Genomic DNA, 20,681 nt, shown 5'->3' with positions numbered 1-20,681 from the left:
TCTATAGCCACTTCTTATATCCACCATTCCCACCTCTTCCAAGGAAAAAGGAACCTATGCATTTAAACATCAAACAATTCTAAAACAGTCACACTGATCCTACTAGTCTGGCATAAAACAGCTTCCTTATTCATTTTTTGGGAATGCCCAAGCAACACATAACACAGTAGGCACTCATCTGCATGTTTTCCAGCAGCATCAATGGCTGTTTCTGCATGAGAAGCTGTTTTAAAGGCAGCACACAGAAAAAGTGATCTGTAGTCTAGTGCTAGAAGATACTCACTTGCCATGTATATTCATTGAAACACAGAGTGTTTGAGAGAATCACAGCTCAATTGTGTTTGAGACCACCAGAGCAAACAGGTTTCACCTGTAGACTGCTGCTCAGTCTAATTTCTACCACATGACAAGAAGGAAGCACGTATTTTTTAAGTGGATGAGGAAATGTTCTGGTGTTTGTTTCTCATGCAATTTCATGATGGGATGGCAATATTTCTTATTTATTTATTAAGTTTTTAATAGCATGCAAACCATTTCCTGGATAAGCATTTCTTGGCATAAGACAGATTAGTAAAATCTTGAGAGCTTTCTACACATAGATCCTAAACACAGAAAGAAAATCTCTTCTAAAAAAGTATTCTGATGTCATTACTATAATAAAGAGCATCTTTTACCCTATTTTTTTTCATCTTTTGACAGATCCAGAGCATAGGCACAGTTGATGAAGCAAGTATTTTCACCTCAAAAATAAGGATATTCTGTCAACTATTCAAATTATTGTTGTAATGTTCTAAATATTTGCCTTCTATTAAGCAAAGTATTAACAAAGCATAAACAACTTTAACGAAACCAACAACAAACTTTTATTATTTCAAACATTACAAAAAGTAAAGGAGCAGTTTAAAAGAGTGAAAATGCCCACATTTAACAAGTTTGTCTGCAACTGTATGCACACAGCTACTTGACATTAATCCAAGAGAAAACAAATGCTAATGATTCTGAAGAATCAAAAACCTGATGTTTCCACCAGCAACCTTGGAAAGAGACTTCTCAGTGTCCTCGTCTAGAATATGAGGTAGCATAAAGAAACTAACACAGATCTCTCAAGTAAAATGTGTTTTCTGTTCATATGCCATCATCTTTAAAATAATAGAGCCTGAGCATGTAAACTTCTTAGTCAGCAAGCTGCATGTTTAGGTTCCTGGGAAGTCTTTGTTTTGAAGACTACAGATCAACTGAAAACAGGAGTTCTACTATGAAGCATTTCACTTCAGATTGATCTGCTGAACATATTAGTTAATAACAGGGCATTAAGTGAATCAGCATCACATTTCTTCCTGATGTGTGCAAAATCCAGAGATTAGAAATGTCAAGGGATCTTCACATGAGAGGTTAATTACATTATGTATATAAATATAAAAGACTTCAGCATTTTTAAAAGCAGGAGTAGACTTCAAAGGACAATGTGACGCTTTGAAGAAGAATTTTTCTTTTCAAACAGCACAACACAGCACCTTAATTAGGAATTCTAACAAATGAAATTATTGTATGTAAACTTCATTTTCAAGTTTTTAAAACCAAACTGAGCTCAGAAAACTGTGATTCAACACAACACTGGTTTACACTCCCTCTTCCAGTGTTTCCTCACTCATTCTGCAGGTAACTGTTCATCAAGGTAAAAGAGAATATAGCAATATCCTGTAGTGGGAGGAACAGAGTGCTTCATATTTCTGGTTTGTCACAAGTAAGCTGAGTGTTTTAGTACTGCAACCATCAGCTTTTTCAAGAAATATCTGTTATTTTGCTGAAAGGAAACTTCCAAATAATTGAATGCTTCCTGTTTTGGCTGCCTCCAGACCGAACAGTGCACATCAGCACTGATACTCCAATTACCAGTTATTTACATTAAACAACAGCAGAAGAAAAGATACAGAGGCCTGTGAAACTTTCCATCTTCACACTCATAAGATGTTACACTTGTGGATACTTTCATGAGCCCCCGCTGGAAGATTCAAGATGTAGCAAGTTAAGGAAGGATTTTGACAACATTCTTCTTTCACAAAACCTGTTTGAATATGCACTGGTGTTTGCAAAGAAAGCAGCTAACAAGGTTCTTTTCTGTTTAAATAGGAGATGGAAACAGCAATAGCTAAAGCTTATTCAGTACAATGCCAGAGAGAAAGAAAAAAATTATGGTGTCATCTGAAAGTGACACTGTTTTCTTTTCCACCAACGTTATTCATTAAGCAGATGTGTTAAGTGGAAGAAAGCATTCACACTGACGTTCAGATGCCAAGAAACTCAAAATGATCACAGGAGAAAATTCAAAAGCATAAAAGATTAAAAATTCAGGCCTGAAAATAAAAAAAATGTCAAAGTTGACTTGCAAGTCAGCATTGACTTCTTCTGCTTTTGAAGACAGAGAAGGTTCTAAACCCATCCACCAGCTTGATCTCAAGTACACTTCTGAGAATTTAATCAGCACATGTTGTGCTGTGTTGCCAGTCACTGTTAAAAGTATAACTTAAATAATCAAACCTTCCCACTCGTACCTCAAATCTCAGTAAGTGAATCTTACACCTTTCCCAAACTAGCACAGAGAAAAAGGATATCATTGCCTGGGACTGCAAATGGCAGAGGAGCTTCTCCAAGGGAGGATAGCAGCGCAGGGATGGAACACAGCCCACCATGACCAGCTTGTGCTTGGCTCTTGTGATGGCAACATTCAGGCGGCGCCAGTCCTTCAGGAGGGTGCCAAGCTGGGAAATAAATGTCACTTGCTTTTATTTTTCCTACTTCATGGACATAAACCACTCATTTTCAAAATGCATCTAAACTACTAAAATTGACTGGAACAAAGTTAATATGAGTAACTTACATTTTCATCGGTACTGTTCCTAACAAAAGACACAATTATGATACTTTTGTCTCTTCCCTGGTATTTGTCAACCGTGTTAACTTCCACTCTGCTTTCTTTCCATTTTGCCATCAGATCAGTGATTGTTTTTAATTGATGTCTGTAGGGTGATATAATGCCAATGTCTGAGGGCTTACAGCCAGCCTGAGGGAGGAAGACACCAGAGAAAAAAAATCTGTCACTGCAGTTGGCTTGGAAAATTCAGTATGGTCAGAAAGATTTTTCTAATGACTTCTTTTTTTTAAACAGTGCTGCAAGATACTGTATCTACACTAAGGAACTGTAGGTGTAACTAGTATTAACTAGAGAAGATGGAAAACATTAGTTACTGCAAGCTCCCAAGCTTTGTCTTAACTCACCACAAAGGCAGATATCCTTGAAATCCTTATTTTTCTTTCTTCTTTAAACCATGAGGTGAACACTCAGAGCTCCTAGTCTGTACTACTCCTGTAGCTAACTGGATGAAATAAGGAACAAGGGCAAATCCTCTCCCCTCCCTCCCAAGAAAGCCCTAATCTCTTAAAAGGATTCAGCATCCAGCTTTTGGTTTTGGCACCTCAATCCAAGCAGGCAAGGGATAGCAAAGGGAATGCAGACCTCAGGCTCCCCACTACACTGACACGAAGCCAATCCTCAATTTATCCTTAAAATTATACCCAAGAGAACTACGCAATACACACAGTCAGCACTACTAAAGTAATGTAAAAATATTAGTTATAAAGCTCTCCCTCAAAACCATGTAATAAAGTAACAGATACCTTAATAAATAAGGATGTGAGGAAAAGTACTATTTTAGCTTCTGTCACATTGCTTATGCCACCTTTTTCTGCATGTTCTGGTGCTGGGACCTTTAAAAATACAAACAGAAAATAATAAACTTTTGCTCTCTATAATGGGGTAATATATTCTGTCCCTAACTCACTGAGTTGTATGTGGATTTATATTAATGGTATTAATTAAAGAAATAAAGTTAAATGCTAAATTTTACTAAACAGAAGAGCCTGTAGTGTGAATTAACTTCAGAATACTGCATTTGCAAAACAAATTGGAACAACTCCCAAAACAAGTTTCTAGCACTAGCTTGTTACCTTAAGAAACTTAAGCCAAAGTTTAATCCTCTGACTTTACAGTTCAACATTATACATCATAAATCAAAAACCCCAAAAATAGACATTTTCCTGCTGATAAGGTAAGAGAGCAAATTACATGGGACTTTTGCTTTAACACTTTCCATACATTATTTACTTCATTCCATGGCATAAAGGATAATTTTAAATGTTTGAAAGCTTACATTTAAAGCTAAAGCAAGAACTATCCAAAATGGTAGTATTAAATTGAACTCCCAACTTTCAAATATTCACTGAATTTACCATTTCTTAACTATTACCTCCCACTCTCTACATCATGAATTAATGAGGCCAACAAGCTCAGGATGTAAACTCTTGTCATTGTAGCGTCACAGTTTTGCAATTTTTTGTCTTTGCTTGACTCTTGCCTTCTCTAGAGTTGAAGTAGCACCAATAGCAATGAATGTGCGTTTGGAAGCCTCCAAACTCCATGTGCTCAAGTTCTCTTCAAGCAGCAGAACACTGTTCTACTGCACAGTTAATTTCTGACCACACGGGCATTAGTGTAGCTAAAAACTCCACAAAAATCTTCTTAGGAAAGAAGTTTTAAAAGCTGTGTCATGCTTATGGTAACACATGCTTACACTTATATTTCCCCTGTTCCCATAGGACACCAGCAGAAGCAACTTGGGCCTAGAAATTCTCAGGAGACTTGCCCTAAATCAAGGGTGTCATTTCTCAAACAGCCAGCCCCAAGCTGCCAGAGAAGTGCAGACTGACACAGGGGCTGGGAGAAGAGAAACAAATAGATTTCCAATTGCTGTCACAAACATGTTGCATTGTTAAGCAGAAAACAATAGAAGCTTTTTCTCCTTTTTTTTAAAGGCCAGCATAATAAGTGTAAGCTCCCTGGTGGTGTCATGGTGGTTTTTCTTCTTCCTTCTGTTTGTATCCCTCCATCCCAAGTCTACTTCTTCATAAGCATTTCTTGGTTACACTACAAACAGTACAGGGGGAAAAACCTACTCCAAAGTCAAAGCTTGTTGTTACATTCAGTGGGGCTTCTTTCCATTTCCCCCTCCATGACTACCACAATACATGGAGTTCTGACAGGAAGTACAAAAGGAGAAATTACATTATAGCCTCATGTCTATATAGGAAATAAAAAATTTCTTCCTGGCTCTATTAAGAGGACAGCTGTCTTACTCTTGAGATGGGCTTTCTAGGGAAAAAAAAAACTGAACTGGAACAGAAACTCTACTTTTGTCATTAGCAATTTTGCTATGATTACTAGATAAACAATGTTTCAGCCAGATTCCTATTAACAGACCTCTTCCCTGGGACCAACTGTCTGCTTTCCTGGGAAAGGGACTGCAGCTGTCGAGGCATCCCTAGAAAATGTCTCGGTTTAGTTTAGACATTTTTAGAAATTTCTGTAAGTCATCAAAGTAAACACTGCTTCTTTTTAAGATTCTATCAGAACTGTTGTAAAAAAAAATGAATCCTGTACAATATCATAGAGAGCATAGAAACACTGGTGAGTTCTAAGCAGGGTCAGCATAAAATACCATCAGGTGATATAATTATTGACAAAACACAGTATTAATAGGAATCAACATGAAATCTGTTAAGGAGGAAGAAAGACTCAAATCATAATCCAATCACCAATTACAGTGACAAGTACTAGAAAGCACAATCAGGTAATTTATTTTTAAAAATAATGTATTTAAAAACTAATTTATTGATCTTTTCCCTCATGCATTTAAACTCTTCCTCATTTTTCCTGCAAGTCAGTTTCTTTGCAGAATTTTTATCCACACTAGAATTTTACTTTCCCAGCAAATTTTTGAGTCTCCATGAAAGGACACCCCTAAACCAATTTATTCATCCCTTACACTTCAATGTATAGAATGTCTGCAAACTTCCAAGGAGAACTGCAGTTATTGCTGCCACTGGAACACAGCTTTGACACCAGTGACCCTCAGCCAATGGAAATAAGTTGAGGATGGATGTCTCAGGAACATCCAGTATAGCTACATTTGGAGCTACACTTTACAGGAAAAACAAAGTTTAAAGTTCATTCAATATTTTCTGAAACAGTATCTAAATTCAAGTTTTCAGCTGTTCTCAGATGTGATGTTTCCAGCAGCAGCTGTACCACCGCTGCTCGGCTCTGCCAACAATACCAACAATGTTTTTGTGTGCTGCACACTTCACATCCTAGAAAAACACTTTCTGAAATTCCCTGTTTAGCCTATAGCTTCACATGTTGACTGTATTGAGGACTTGCCTCAAAATACAATGTCTGAAAGAGCATAATAAACTTTACCTTCTCTGTGTTCAGAAAACACACAGGTGTGTCTGGATCAAGGACTTCTTTCAGCCAAGTCTTTGAAGCATCCCCAAAGTCCAGTTTCAATTTCTTTAAGTTGGGTAAGTTAACAGTGGCATTTGACACCTTCTCTGAGCCACATTCCAGTTTGCCTTCATATACCAGCATGTTACTCAATGACATAATCTTACTAAAAATTTCAAAAACAAGAAAAAGCATAAAAATCTCACCATTTCAATCCCACATTAAGAACACAATTTAATTAATAAATGTTGAAAGTACCTATTCATTCTGTATTGCACAGTTAATTGGACAACAGCATTTTGGTTTTGTTCCAGCCTTTTAAATAAGCTTTCACTCATGCCAAGATCTCTGTTACAACACAAAAACAAATATCAAAATGTGTCAATCAAAACACTACAAGAGCCTTCCCAGAATTTGTCACTAGCAATTGTCCAGCAGCATTTTATCTTACCTTGCTTCTGCATTCAGCACAAGTGGAGGCAGCTGCTGATGATCCCCCACCAGCACAAACCTTTTGGAGCAGAACAGTGGGCCCAGGCAGATGAGCTGGCTTATCTGGGAAGCTTCATCAACAATGCAGAAGTCAAATTGCTTCTGAACAAAGATGGGGTGATTTACTCCCATGCAAGACGTTGCCACCACTGGCTGAAAATTGAGACACAGTTCAAAGATAAGGCACATTTTATATCCTTTAGCTCTGTGTTCTCCATATTAAAAGAAAAAATATTTCCCATTAAACTGAACTAAACTGTAAAATCACAGAAATCAAATTATTAATCCTCAAAATCAGACCAGCATAACTTAGACATATCTTGGCCTGACATATTCTTGCATCAATTTCAAATGACAAAACCAGCTTTAGAGCAGACTGTAGCAATCAACTAGTTCCTGTCATCTGTTCAAAGTGATGCCAGGTTCTATTCATGGACAGTTCGTGGATTGTGCTGAAATGACTACTGTGAAAAATCAGGTGGTTTGGGGTTTTTTTATTCAATATTGCAGAGAAGATAAAACAACAGCAGCACAGTTCTTCCCCACCACTGTGCTTCCACTGCAAACCAAAATAACTAAAATTAGAAATGCTACATCATTCCCCTTATGACTTCAATCATTCCCCTGCAATATTTATCAATAAAAAGTAAATGGCAGCTTTTGTGAAGTTGGCATTTACTCAAACTACCATCAGACTTTATTCTTTCAGAGAATTTAATTTAAAGCTGCCACTGACTCATATGACCCAGCTCCCATTATGGTTTATGCATTAACACTCACACAGCACTAATCTTTCAATCAAAAATAAGGGTTTGGCCAGGACAGCTCCACAGCATTCCACTTCTACTTCTCCATCTGCTGACTGCACTAATGGAACAAGTGGGAGGGAGAAGGAACAAACAGCAGCAGTATGTAAATAATGCTAAAGGAGGCTGCAGCAGCCCTCACAAGATCTCAGATAAAAGCACTGGAGTCTTTGGGGCTCATTACAATCATGAGTTACTTTGTGTGCACACAAACAAAGCTTCTCAACTTGCAGACTTAATGTAGATCATTACTGGCTATACAGAAATTGAAACAATGCAGAGGCTGAGTATCTCTTTCAGCTCAGATTTCTTACAGCAGTACACACCCTTGGGATGGGTTCCTTCTCTGCAGTATCCAAACAAAATACTAATGCAATTACCTTTAATAATTTATAGGATTAGCAAAAAACATTTTTCTTACCTGACTATTATAGACCTCTTCCAAATCTGTTACAGACTTAATTGATCTGGACCTGCAGATTTCTTCTTCTGTGTATTTCTGAATATCTGGATGAACCTTCTGAGCTCGCCCCAAGCGCAGAAAACCAACTTTGAATTTGGCCAACTTCAGCAGGACATTGTCCACAGCCGTGTGTGTAAAACTGGTCAGAAGGACACTGAAGCCACAGGCAGAAAGAATTCTCACCTAACGAGTGGCAAAGGGAAAGAAAAGAAGAATCAACAATCCCAGGTTTGATAAGGTGAAAAACACAAAGGATTTTGGAGGGAGAAAATAATAAGCATTTATTATATCTATCTATATTATATATATAGATATATATATTATATTATATGGTTTGTATGAGTCTCCCTGGCCAGATGTTGGCCATTGACAAGATGGGCAATAGCCCTGAAGGTTCCAGGGACAGCAGGCTCACAGCACTGCTGCACACAGCGAGGGCCAAGAACCTGGATGTGCATTCACAAGGAACTGCCCTCCTAAGATCCCCACTGTAAGAATAAGCCATGCAGCCCATTCTCACAGCACTGCTCTCCATGGCAATTTAGTCGCTAAAGGTTCAAGGGAATGGGCTGATCTGAAGACAGCAGCAGCTGTCTGCTCTCCAGCCTCCCCTTTCCCCACGAGCTGATGACAACTGGAAGCAGGATAATACTGCTCTGTCATGAAAAACTCACTCAAGCTCACAGCCTGAATTCAGTATGCTCCTACAGTCCTTTCCTGGGGAAAAGGGAACTATAAGCTAGAGGAAATGGCAGCAGACTGCACATAGATTCACCCCCACAGGTTCATAAAATTTACAGTGAACAAATTACTGGCTTCTCAAGGAGTCACTCTTTTAAGTTATAACTCAGGAATTGAAGACTTGATGATATTTGGAACCAAAGAATTTTAACACTAAAGCAACAGAAATTATTAACATACTTCAATCTCCTCCCTCCCACATATATTCCTACACAAGCAATAGACAATCCTACTCCACATAATCCAATTTTAGTTCTACCAAATATAGGTTAAGCAAAAAGAATTATACAGATACTCTTAGATGAAGCCATGACACTGCACAGTTGGTTTAATTCTATCCTCTAGATCTCACCCAAAAAATTAAACACCAAGGTACATGATCTTACTAGAGCACATATTGTAGTTGTTTTTCCTGTTCCAGGCATACCCACAATAAGTGTGTAGTCTTTTGAAAGTAGCACTTGTTTCATTGCCTGTTTCTGAGGCTTATTTAGACCTTTCAAAAGAAAAAGCAAAATTAAATTACTACACTTCATCATAATTGTAATAATTACTAAAGTCAGAGCAAAATTATCATTTCCTCCTTCACTTAATAGAGACAAGAACAGAGCAAAGTTTGTAGGTTCTAATGAAAATATGACATTAAACATAATACACCATGTAAGTAGTAAAGGGTCTGCATTATGGTCCTAGAAATAAGTCACTGAAGACATTTTTATTTTTAGACATTTTATGACTTTTTTTCTAATATCTTAATTGACCATCTCTATATATTGTGTCTGGGCATTTGTGTTTGATCATACCACTTTCACACCCAAACACATCTCAGAGCAAGGGGTGATGAGTAGCACATAGAGCAGCATGTTGTTTAGAACAAACATTACAGCAGGGCTGGTTTGCCCCAGTCTGATGCAAACAAGCAGCATGTTTCAGCTATTTGGACTAAGCAAAGCTCAAGCAAAATCAGATTTCAAACTGAATTTTTATAAAAAATTCAATTTGCTGAGAGAATTAGTTAAATTTATGTTTTCACAGGCAACTCTGTCAGAGAACAAGGAAATGTTTTGACCAAATACAAGATACTGCCTCATACCTAAGCAAATTTTGTTTTGAAATATGTGCCACAAAGCATGAAACCACAGAGCTGCTAACAAGCCAGCAAGAGTGATTATACAAGTGAATGTTTCCACCAAAGCCCATTTCCCTCCTCTCCCTCAAGGTCAGCTTCCTCCACCCCAACACTGTCTCTGTTCATTCCTTCTGTAAAGATTACAGAGGTAATCATAAGGCACTCTGTCTGCAACTGCATGCTGCAGCCACTAACAAAAGTAAAATAAAGTTGTGAACCAGTATCTGATTAGGTCTTCCTGTGATTAAATGAGTCTTCAGCTAGTTGGAAGACATGCAAGGCAAGAACTTGGCTTCAATTTTTAAGCTGAAAAGTATCACTGGACTTCAAAGTAGGAAAAACTCCTCATATCTAGCATGATAAATAATTTGGCTATAGAGACCTACTTCTAAGCAGAGTATTTTGGAGAAAGTCACTTTGTACCTTTTAAAATATTTGCAACAGTTTCCTTTGCTTCGGGAGGAAGGACAGAGCTCAAGTGCTGAATGAAATGTGGCTTCTGGAAGTCAATTATCAAGTTGCGGAGCCGCTCACTGTGGATAAAAATAAGACAAATCTGAGTTACAATAACAGTTTCCAGATGAGAAACTTTATCTGAAAATATTGAAAGTGTGAAATTAATTTGATTTTTCATACCTGACTGGGGAATCTTTCATCAATTTAGAAAGATTTTCAAAAGGGATTCCTGAACCAACATCTCCTTCACCATGATCCAACCTAAATATGGTGTTCTCGGAGAGGTTTGACAAATTCCTGAAGGATGACAAGAACATGGATAAAATAATTTTGTTTACCAGCCACATGTTGATTAAAGACTTATTACTACTTGTTAAATTGTATCTTCCAGAGATTCCAGAGGGAAGCAATAGCTAATTGAAACACACTATTAACTTATCTAAAAAAAGCATGATCCCAATGAGGGATAATAAAACATAAGCCAAATTTATAGACAATATAGACTGAACAATGAAAGTTACTATTAACACAGTAATCACTGTATCCATATTCATGCTAGAGATGTAAGTAAATAGAGTTTAAATGTGCTTTTATTCAAACAGCCTGGTTAAATAGACAGGCATATATACTGACCAAGTACTGACAGTTTCAATCAAGACAGAATTTCTGAAGGGTAATACTCCAAAGCCAGTAGGATGAGTCAGGACATGTCACAGCTTTTTGGACACCTTGAGCACCCTTCCTCAAGCCAGTGCCAGTGTGTTTGCAAACAGATACTTTTCTTTTTATCCTATTACCTGCCCAACAAACAGGAGACTTTTGTTGCACTGACTTCTCTAACATAACCAGTAGCCAAACCAAGTAAACCCTTCTCCTCTCCACTCACAACCACTCGATCACCAACCAACAGGTTTGTTCCAGGAATGGCACCATTTCTACGCTGGAAAAAATGCAGATACTGTCCCTCGGAAATTTCATGGACTTCATCAACTCTGATCATGTTTCCAACACAATCTCCAGCCTTCTCTCTGAAGATATTAAAAAAAAACAGAAATATTTTAATATTAAGATCCTCTCTGTAAGAGAACTACTAAGAAAAAAACCCCACAAGTTAAAAAACCATACCACCCACAACTTACCATCAAAACCAAAATACAAAACAATCAAAAAGAAAGAAGGAAGGCATGAGTTTAGAAATTATACCTTACCTTTCCAAAGCAGGTATCATCCATATATTTTTATATCCCTTTTTATGCTCTCCACTTTGCAGCTCCAAGGTTAACATCAGATACCAGAGGCTGAAATACTCTAAGTGGGAGGGTTTCAGGTGCTGAGTCTCTCTGTCAATGACAGGCACCATAGCAGGAGGAAAGGCCACACCAGCCATCTTCTGCTCCACAGCTCTGGGAATAGAACCAACCACAGGAAACGCTCAGCCTGTATCCTTTTTTCACCTGCAAGTCCATATGTACATAACAACAATCCAAATATCTACTGTAGCATACCAGACAGATTAATTTATCATTACTGAATAAAGTAGGATCTGTACCCTTTGCTCAGATGCATAATCTCATATGAGTAACTTCACATCATCTCTATGATTTTGAAGGGCAGTAAGTTAAGCAAAGACCAAATAAAGGCATTTCAAGGGTAGTGACATATACATTTAGAGTCGATCTTTTACTCCTTTTACTGTAACATACAAATATTATTTTGATAATTAGCTAAGCAATGGGGATTTAATAGTTAAAACACAAGCGAACTTCAAGTAAATTTATTTCAAAACTAAATATCAATAGACATTATACCAAATCATGTGTACAAAACAGAACCAGAGAAAGAAAAGCTTATTCAGAAGTAAAAAGCTACCCAGCTATAATCCTGCTGCTGCAACAACTGAGTATTAGAAGCAGGATTTCACAGAAACATATCATGTATCCCCCCAAAGCTCCCTCAACATACACTTTTACCCGTAGAATTTTAAAAACAATCAGGCATTCTATTTCCACAAGATCATCCCAAAGGCTCTCCTGCTCTAATATACCTCCTTTGATCTCTTCCCTATACAGTTTTGGGGGTTTTTTGTACAGCATAGAGTCTAAAACTTGTAAGAGTTGTTAAACATTTCAATAACTTTGTGTGAAATTTCCTTACTACTTCTCTTGAAAAGAAGATGCAATAATACTTCAGCAGAGTAGTATCAATGTATTACCTGTGTCATACCCTACAGGGAAACAATCTTCTACAAGGTGAACCTGAAAAAAGCGCTCTCCAGCCAGAACTCAGGCCCGAAGGTTGCCTCTTTCAGAGAGCAGCAAGAATATAGCTTTTTAAACAGATCTGTTTAAGTCATCAAGTATTTTGTTGAGACTTATCTTAGATTTTGTCTTGCAGAAAGTGTACCTGAGTAAACATATTAAGTCTCTGTGAGATCAGGAGCTGAATAAAAGTTGTAGAGAAATCTGTGGAAGATTCTTTTGGGGTGGAAAAGTCCTCAATATATACAAAACTGTCAACCACAAGAATGAAATTATTATACCAAAAGATACAATTATTCAATATCATTTAAAAACATCAGTCAGACTTTTTTTTTTTTTTTACCTGCTGTATAGAAAGCAGTTGTGCATTTGGGAGCAATGTTTACATGCTTGACTGTCATCAATCACAGGAGGCAAAGCAGCAAGCTGTGACTTCTGCCTTCCCACATCAGATTTATAGGTACTATGTGTTAAGTAGAAGGCCACATGATTTCTTAACTTCATTAATTCTGTCAAGAAAAGAATGAACTGAGCTGATGTTTTTGTTTGTAACAATTTCTACCTCAAAACTGATTAGCTATCAACTTCTTGTCAGCCAAGAACTGATTATTCACAAATAGCAAAGTCTTTTTAACATAACCTTAGTAACATTGTAACAAGTGAAGCATTCCCCTCCTCCTCCCAAAAGTACAGCTATTTTCATAAGAGTAAACTTTACAGTTATAAAGAAATATTTTAGTAATATTTATAAGAAATACAGTTTCCAGAGAAGCAGAACAACTTTACCTCTTCGGTCCATTCGAGCTCCAGAAACAGGATACATTGTACCAGTTTTTAGATAAAGAAGAAATCCAGCTTCAGGATCTACTCTCCGCTCTAAATTCAACAAAGTGTACAGAATAACCTGGAAACATTACACAAAAACTTATTCCAATATAGTTGTTGTGATTTAACCCCAAGCAGCAACCAAGTATGTCATAACTGCTCACTCACTTCCCCACCCTTGTTGAGGGTTGGGATAAAGACAGTTTAAGATGGAAAAAAAAAGCCACACATGGAAGTAAAGCACAAGAAGGAATTAATTCATGGCTTCCCATGGAGTGGTGCCTTGGGAAGGCAAAACTCCATCACTCCAAACTTTGGAGTGCTCCCCACCTTTCCTCTTTCTCTCCCCCACCTCAGATACTGAGTATGACAATCAGCTCCATGGTCTGCAATCCCCCTTTGATCACTGGGCTCCTCTGTCCTGACTGTGTCCCCTCATCACCCCCAGTCTCCTCCCCAGCATGGCCCTACGGGAGCAGGAGAGGCCTTGGCTCTGTGTGAACTGCTCAGCAATAACAGCAACATCTCCGTGTTCTCAGCCTGTGATCAGCACAGATCCCAAACACAGCCCACACTTATCTACTGTGAAGAAAACTACTGCTAACCCCAGTCAAAACCAGCACAGTATCAAAACCAAAATACATTCTAAACTGTATTTAGCTCTTCCACAATTTCTATGGCTAAACAGCCATCATTACCACAAGTCTTCTAGAAGCTGTAAGGAGTTAAAACTTGGTCAAGGATTTAAATTAAAAGGCATCTCTAAAACCTTTTAACAAGGCTACTACCTCTCTAAATCAAGCCAGCTATAAGCAAATATGTATAATACTAGTTCCTGAAACAGTTTGCTTCAACCTAATATTTGAATGTAGTAAAAAGAGACTAAGGAACAAACATTTCAGCATAAAACCCAGAAGTGTGTTTGAAAGTGGTAAATGTATATACTTTTTACTACTCAGTCCACTTACACTTTATACCAGCAGCTTTGGGCATGCCAGGATGAGCCATTTAGATTTTACCACACACAAAGTGTTTCATATTCGTAAGACCTAAAATAGGTCACCTAGCAGGAAAGTATACCCAGCCACTGACAGTGAAATTAGACATTTGGTGTTTGTACCTGACTTCTGTGCTCTATAGAGTTTGATTCCTTGCCAGACTTGAGCTCTAAAGGCATTATCCGAGACTGTACTCCAGACTGGCAATGGATTTTCACCCTGGCTGTAACATCAATCTTTCCCTTCAACCCAAACCTGGGAGACCAGATATTCTCTTCAATGTCCAAGATATCTACAATCTCTATCTTAGAAGATACATCTTCTGTTTTTCCACCATTTGACCTAGGAAGAAAATTAAGCCAGAAGTTAACAATTTTCCTTAATTATTAATATTTAAACATTAAAATGTGCTGCATCTAAATATAATACTTCTGCATTATAAGTGGCCTCTAGGCACTAACTTTAGAAATAAAATGCATCGAGTCTCACTCAAACAAATATTCCCATTAAACAGAGAAAGCAACATATCAGAATTAGTTTTTGCTATTAATTTAAATTTCAAAGTTAAAATGAGACTTTAAACTGTTTTTAATAGTTTTTGGTCTTTTCTCAATAACCACACTCTATCATTCACTCAACATTAGCATACAGGTTTTACCCAGACCTGCCATTTCACTGAAACTTTAACACCCTATGGCTATTACAATTAACAGCAAGAAGCCACAGACAAGAAGAGCTCAGCAGCAGTTGAGTAAAATCACCATGTCACCGAAAAAAAAAATTATTAGTCAAGAATTCCATTTGATTAATAGTTTCTCATTCTGATTTGTAGTCTTGCTCATAACTACAGTACCTCCTATTTTAGTCAGCAGCTCAAGTATCCTTGCTCTTCTACGGACTAAAAGCTCTGGTTTGTACCACTTCGTTCACAAGGATTTTAAGTGATTCAGTTCACCCTCAGGCTTCATGTCTTGCCCTCACAATGGCAGCTAAACATGCAGCACAAGGTCAGCTCTATGGTCAGTGAGGCCATTAATTCACTCCAAATCACCCAACAGATGTGCATAAGAAGTTCTAAAAATTTCAAGTGAGCTAAACAAGATATACAACATAGAATGGTTTAAACTTTTAGTCCTGGCTTCTTACAGTTTTAGTTGCATTTTGTTTTGGTTTGCTGGATTGTGCATGAAGTCTTCCGCCCACTTAAAAAATGATGGCAAATATTCTTCTACTTCTTGCATTATTTGTGCTTGTTTCAGATTCAAGTGATACCTAAAAAAAAAGACATGCACATTAAGGAAACAAAGTATTAAATCTGCTGCTGGTACCAAAGAGATTTGCCTCAAGTTGCAACAAGATAATTGGAAGTAAGTGTCAAGATTTTATAAATATCTACAAACCATAGATAATGAGAGTTCTATAGAGGTTCAACTCAATTCATAGAACTATTAACTGAACAAATGTGATGAAACAAAGCTAACAGTCTGACTGCAGGAAAGGAGTACCAAACTCATACATTTAAAAATGGCTATTCATACAGTTCATGCAACATTGAAAAAAAGATTAAAAGACCATTTGCTTTTAGCCTGGATATCTTCATCTGCTCCTTAAATACATTTTGACAGAACATAACACAGAATCTAATTGTGTGGCATTAGATAATTCAGTGCTGGCAATTACTGGAAATAATATCATTATTCTACAGCAACAGAGAAATATAAGTGGATTTTGCACAAAAATGTTCATAGGGGTGCAAATGACAACAGGCAGCAGACTTGTGCAACTTATTTTTCAATGCCAACAAACAGTAACCTACATATGCAAAAAGGAATTGCAAATTAACAATTTCATGGAGGCCCAGAGGGACATAGAGGCCTTTAAGTAATCTTAGCAGCCTCAATTCAAAATATTATCTTCATAACAGAAGAGTAATAAGTTTTGCCACTACAACTTTAACTTCGGACTTATTTGGGCCTAACAGGTACTGACATTGCCCAACATACAATTTAAAACAGTCTAGATATAATGATTTTTACTTTAAATAAATAGAATCGTATTTTAATCAAGTCTGCAGTAAAATGTTAAAACTGACAGTCATTCATCTTCCCATTTTCATTTGATGGAAATATTATTTGTTTGGCTAGCATTTCTATCAGCTTTGCTGAGAAAGTAAGTTAAAGGTCCTCTAACAGCTGAGCCTTTAAGTAACCTGATAAAGATATGAAATTATCAGACATTCAATTCTTGGTCAGTCACAAGGTTCTAGGTTCATTGCTGAGGATCATAATTTACCATTTGTCCCATTCAAATCAGCTTTTGGGAGATGCCTGGAAATTTAATGTTACAGACACAAACACTGCAACCTGCTTGGCCTGAAAATAAAAAAACCCCGACACATACAGTTACTCCAAAAGACTAGTTCAGATCCATAGAAAGACCTCAGCAGGGAAGGCAAATAAATGGCAAAATGATGAATTATCTTACTAAAAGATCCCTGATTTCCATTAAGCAGTCATTTGGCAGAATGATAATCTCTCCTGATACCAGTGCTACAATTTTTAAAGTAAAACCTAATCTGCTAGTTCAAAGTTCCTGCCCTGTCTTCTGAACATAAAAGACAGCTGTAATGCTACTCACATTTCTTTGAGATACTTTTGTCCATACACAATTTTATTTGCTAGTTCTTGTACCTTTTCTTGTGTCAAGTTATTGGTCACTGATTGCTGGAAAATGTCATGAAGAATTGTACCAATGAGCATTTGGCGTGAACCTGACTCGGAGCCCTGCAACAGAATGTCATCATACAGTAAGATTTATGCCATTTCATGCTAACTTCTCTGTAAAATTTCTGGATTTTATTTGTTGCACACCATGGCCTGCACTTAACTACAAGATCATGACAGCTTTCACCTCACTGATGATTAGTGAAACCAGCCTGTGAAAGCAGCTGAATTGAAATGGATCCCTCCTATTGCTTTGTCTCTCACGTTTATCCCACCCCTGGCAATGTTAGGATACAATCCCTATGTGATTGTATGGCGAGAAACAAAGGCACAGATTAAAATAAATTTAGAGAAAGTTTTGCCTGTGGGCATTTCCTAATGTAAATGCATAACTTTAGAGTCTTACACATATTTCTTGCAGGAAGCAGTTTCCTGTCCGTTACCAGCTCACAGAAAAATCATTCCATGTATCACCAACATGTCTCAGAAACCCACCAGCAGGGCTGGGCTCTAGAGATCACAAGAACTGGAAGTGGTAGTAAACAACCTTTACATGAGTCACTACCAAACTGGAAACACAAACACTGTGGTATTATGGATCTCTTACAGACCAGTAGCTTGTGGATTGCACTCACAAGCAGGTGGATGGTGTTATCCCAGTCAAGACCCTGTGCGTTGTCCCAATTATTTTATTCCCCTTACTCCTCCGATAAAGGGTTGAAGACCATTTAATAGTCTCAATCTCCTATACTTATTTTTTTTGTTTCAGGCACAGGTTCCCAGCCAGGCTGTTTACCACTCCATTAAAATCTCCTTATTCATTTGGATTTATACTCCTATCATGTCTGGAAGTTTTTATCAGCTGAAACTGGCAGCTGCTGCTTCTCTATTTATCAGCACGTTTCTTATATATCAGCAAGGATACTACCACAAGAAACTTCTCCTCTTTCAAGGTCGAGTAGCTGGATTCATATTCCAGAGTTAGCCTACACCAATTATTAACTGAATTTGCTAAATTTTTCAGAGGCTCTTAACTTGGCCAAGTGGGGTTATGTTTTCATATGGATGGCAAGAGGCACATCCCTCACAAAGGATTCATATCCACACAAAATGTGGCAAGAGATTTTCAAAAAAAATATCAGAATTATAAGTGGAAAGACCAGTTCTTTAACCCAGCAGCTGTATTAAGAGTACTGCATTATTTCAGGTGCAATTCTCAAAAAAACAAGCGAAGCTCAACTGGAGACAGTTTCCAACCCAAACTATTCTGTGTTGTAAACATTATGAATTGCTAATAATGGCATTCTGCAATACAGCCTCACAGCCAGATTTAATACTGAGCTAACCCAGCAGTGTCAGTGGAGCAGTAGCTCCCTGACAGTCTGGATGGATCCTTACCCTGAAGCGTTCACTCAGCACTGCCCTCCTCATACAGCGAATACTGTTTGAGATGGTGGTGCCCGAGAGCAGCAGGTCTGGGTACAGCACCAGGTACCCACACTGGGCATTTATGACCCAGGTGCCAGAGCTGCACTCCCCTTCCAAATGAACAATGTCCCCTGGAACAACCGGGACAGACTCCCTGCAAGGGAACACACAGATACAACGTATAAGAAATAACACATTAACAGAGCAAATTCAACATTCTTTGAAACGCTGGGTTGGGGTTTTTTAAGAAGTTGAACTAAAGAAATCCTGAAAGTGAATAAATGCATTTTTACAATGACAAATTCAAACTGCAAGGTAGCAATACCCACTCAACACACCCAATATCAGGTCTCTCAAGATGATATCCATTATGCTAGCATGCCGATAATATTACATTAAACAAAGATTGTTTCAGGATCTCGTATCACTTTTAAAGCCATAAAACTCAAAGAAATTTGAGTTAATATTGCAGTATTTCATTCTCTTTTCAAACATCTATGTATCTGTATGGATTACCAGCCATTCCTAAGAATGCACAGTTCTGTATCTTCCAGTGAGGGAGATGCAGTAATTGTCAAGTGTTTCTCAGGGTCACTTCCATTTCTCTGTATTACGTTGACTTCCAGCACACGGTATCTGTTGTTCAACCCATTCTTGAGGATTGTATCAGGCAAGTCAGCCACTTTCTTCTGAAAACTGAAGTAACAGCTAATTACAAAGACAGGACACCACACTATTTGAAAAGAGCCAACCTACATACAAAAAGAGGGAAAGCTTCAAATATAAGCCAAATTTTACTCCCCTTCAATTTTTATAAATATTTTGTTAGGGTTTTTTTTTTAGTTCTGTACAAGCAAAGTATAGAAAATTTCTATAAATATTAAGCAACTTGCTATTTATTACAGTTAGTGCTTAATTTTGCTTCATGTGTGTCCACATACCCATAAGCACTTGTAACCTAATTATAACTGTAGTGCAGACCCTGTGTTTGTGAGAAAGCTTGTATCTCCCTGCACGGCATGAACTCCCACAGTCACACAAATACCTCCAACACGGAGCAGTAAATCGCTACCGATTACCTGATGCTGATTAGAAAACTGGTATTCAAAGTTCAGTTTCCAATAGCCAAAACATGAGTTAAAGCGGACAAACCTGCCGCTCTCCTGTCACCGAGCGATGCCCGGGGGAGCTGCAGGGCTGGCGGGGCAGAGCCCACGCCGGGGTCCCTCAGGCCGCCGCGCCCAGCGCCAACACCCTCGGCAGCGGCGGCTTCCCCTCACCGGTCATCCCCGGCAGCCCCGAGCGCTTCCCACCTCTCGCCCATGCCCGAGGAAGGCCGCTGCCGCCCCGTCAGCCCTCAGAACCTCATCCCACCTTCCCGCGCCCGGAGCCGGGAGCGGTTTTAAAGTTCAAACCCCCCGCGTTCCCGGCCGTCTCCGCCCAGCCGGAGCGCCCCGCACTCGGCCGCTACCTCTCGGCCATGGGCAGGTCCCGCACGACGCTGGGCTCGGCCCGCGCGCAGCCCGCCCGGGGCGGCCAATGGGAGGGGCGGGAGCAGCGGTTCCCGCGCGCAGCCCGCCGGGCGCGGCCAATGGGAGGGGCGGGAGCAGCGGTTCCCGCGCGCGCGAAACGAAGGCGCGAAGCTGCACGCGGCCCGGCTCGGGGAGGGGCGGGGCCCGCGCCGTGAGGGGCGGCGGAGGCGGTGAGGCAGAACCGCCTCGCTCCCAGCCCCGCCCGCGGTTAATTTCTACTTTGTCAAGTGCTGTCCCACTCCTCGACCCCACTTCTGCTACTGCTGCGGGGGTACAGGGTAATATTAGACCTCCCACTCCCAATTGGCTTATGGGCCAATCTGAGCCCCAGAGTCCAACCTTTCCCCCCATAAACACGCGTGGTCGCTGGCTGTCTGAGATGATACTGAAGTTTCACTCTGTTGCAAAAAGGATGGTTTTGGCCCATGGTTAGACATCCCAACATAAGGCTCAAGTTCAAATATGTGAATGTTAAAAGATGAGACATCCA

General features: G+C 38.9%; 1 protein-coding gene across 1 annotated transcript; it reads right to left on the bottom strand.

Annotated features, from left to right (window-relative positions):
- Positions 1-914: 914 nt before the first annotated feature.
- On the bottom strand, positions 915-20,179 carry DNA2 (DNA replication helicase/nuclease 2). Its single transcript, XM_083866760.1, has 21 exons — positions 20,131-20,179; positions 19,176-19,355; positions 18,630-18,813; positions 17,146-17,291; positions 15,655-15,780; positions 14,631-14,850; positions 13,472-13,589; positions 13,029-13,194; positions 11,636-11,830; positions 11,225-11,455; positions 10,608-10,724; positions 10,395-10,504; positions 9,229-9,338; positions 8,060-8,284; positions 6,792-6,985; positions 6,599-6,688; positions 6,314-6,506; positions 3,676-3,765; positions 2,879-3,061; positions 2,613-2,759; positions 915-2,018 (listed from the first exon to the last, which is right to left on the bottom strand). Exons 1-21 carry the CDS (start codon positions 20,139-20,141, stop codon positions 1,962-1,964), a joined length of 3,093 nt encoding a protein of 1,030 aa, XP_083722886.1. The 5' UTR covers positions 20,142-20,179; the 3' UTR covers positions 915-1,961.
- Between the last annotated feature and the right edge of the window lie 502 nt (positions 20,180-20,681).

Source organism: Zosterops lateralis, assembly GCF_965231275.1.
Source record: "Zosterops lateralis genome assembly, chromosome: 8".
In the NCBI taxonomy this organism is placed as follows: Eukaryota; Metazoa; Chordata; class Aves; order Passeriformes; family Zosteropidae; genus Zosterops; species Zosterops lateralis.
Note: the sequence above shows the minus strand (reverse complement) of the source record. Positions and strands in the feature narration are given on the sequence as shown.

Coding starts and splice junctions, on each gene's coding strand:
- DNA2 (XM_083866760.1), bottom strand. Junction 11,831..13,028: donor AACTGCTTTCTATACAGCAG/GTAAAAAAAAAA, acceptor TTCTATTCCCAG/AGCTGTGGAGCAGAAGATGG. Junction 10,725..11,224: donor GTCTCCTGTTTGTTGGGCAG/GTAATAGGATAA, acceptor GTCATCCTTCAG/GAATTTGTCAAACCTCTCCG.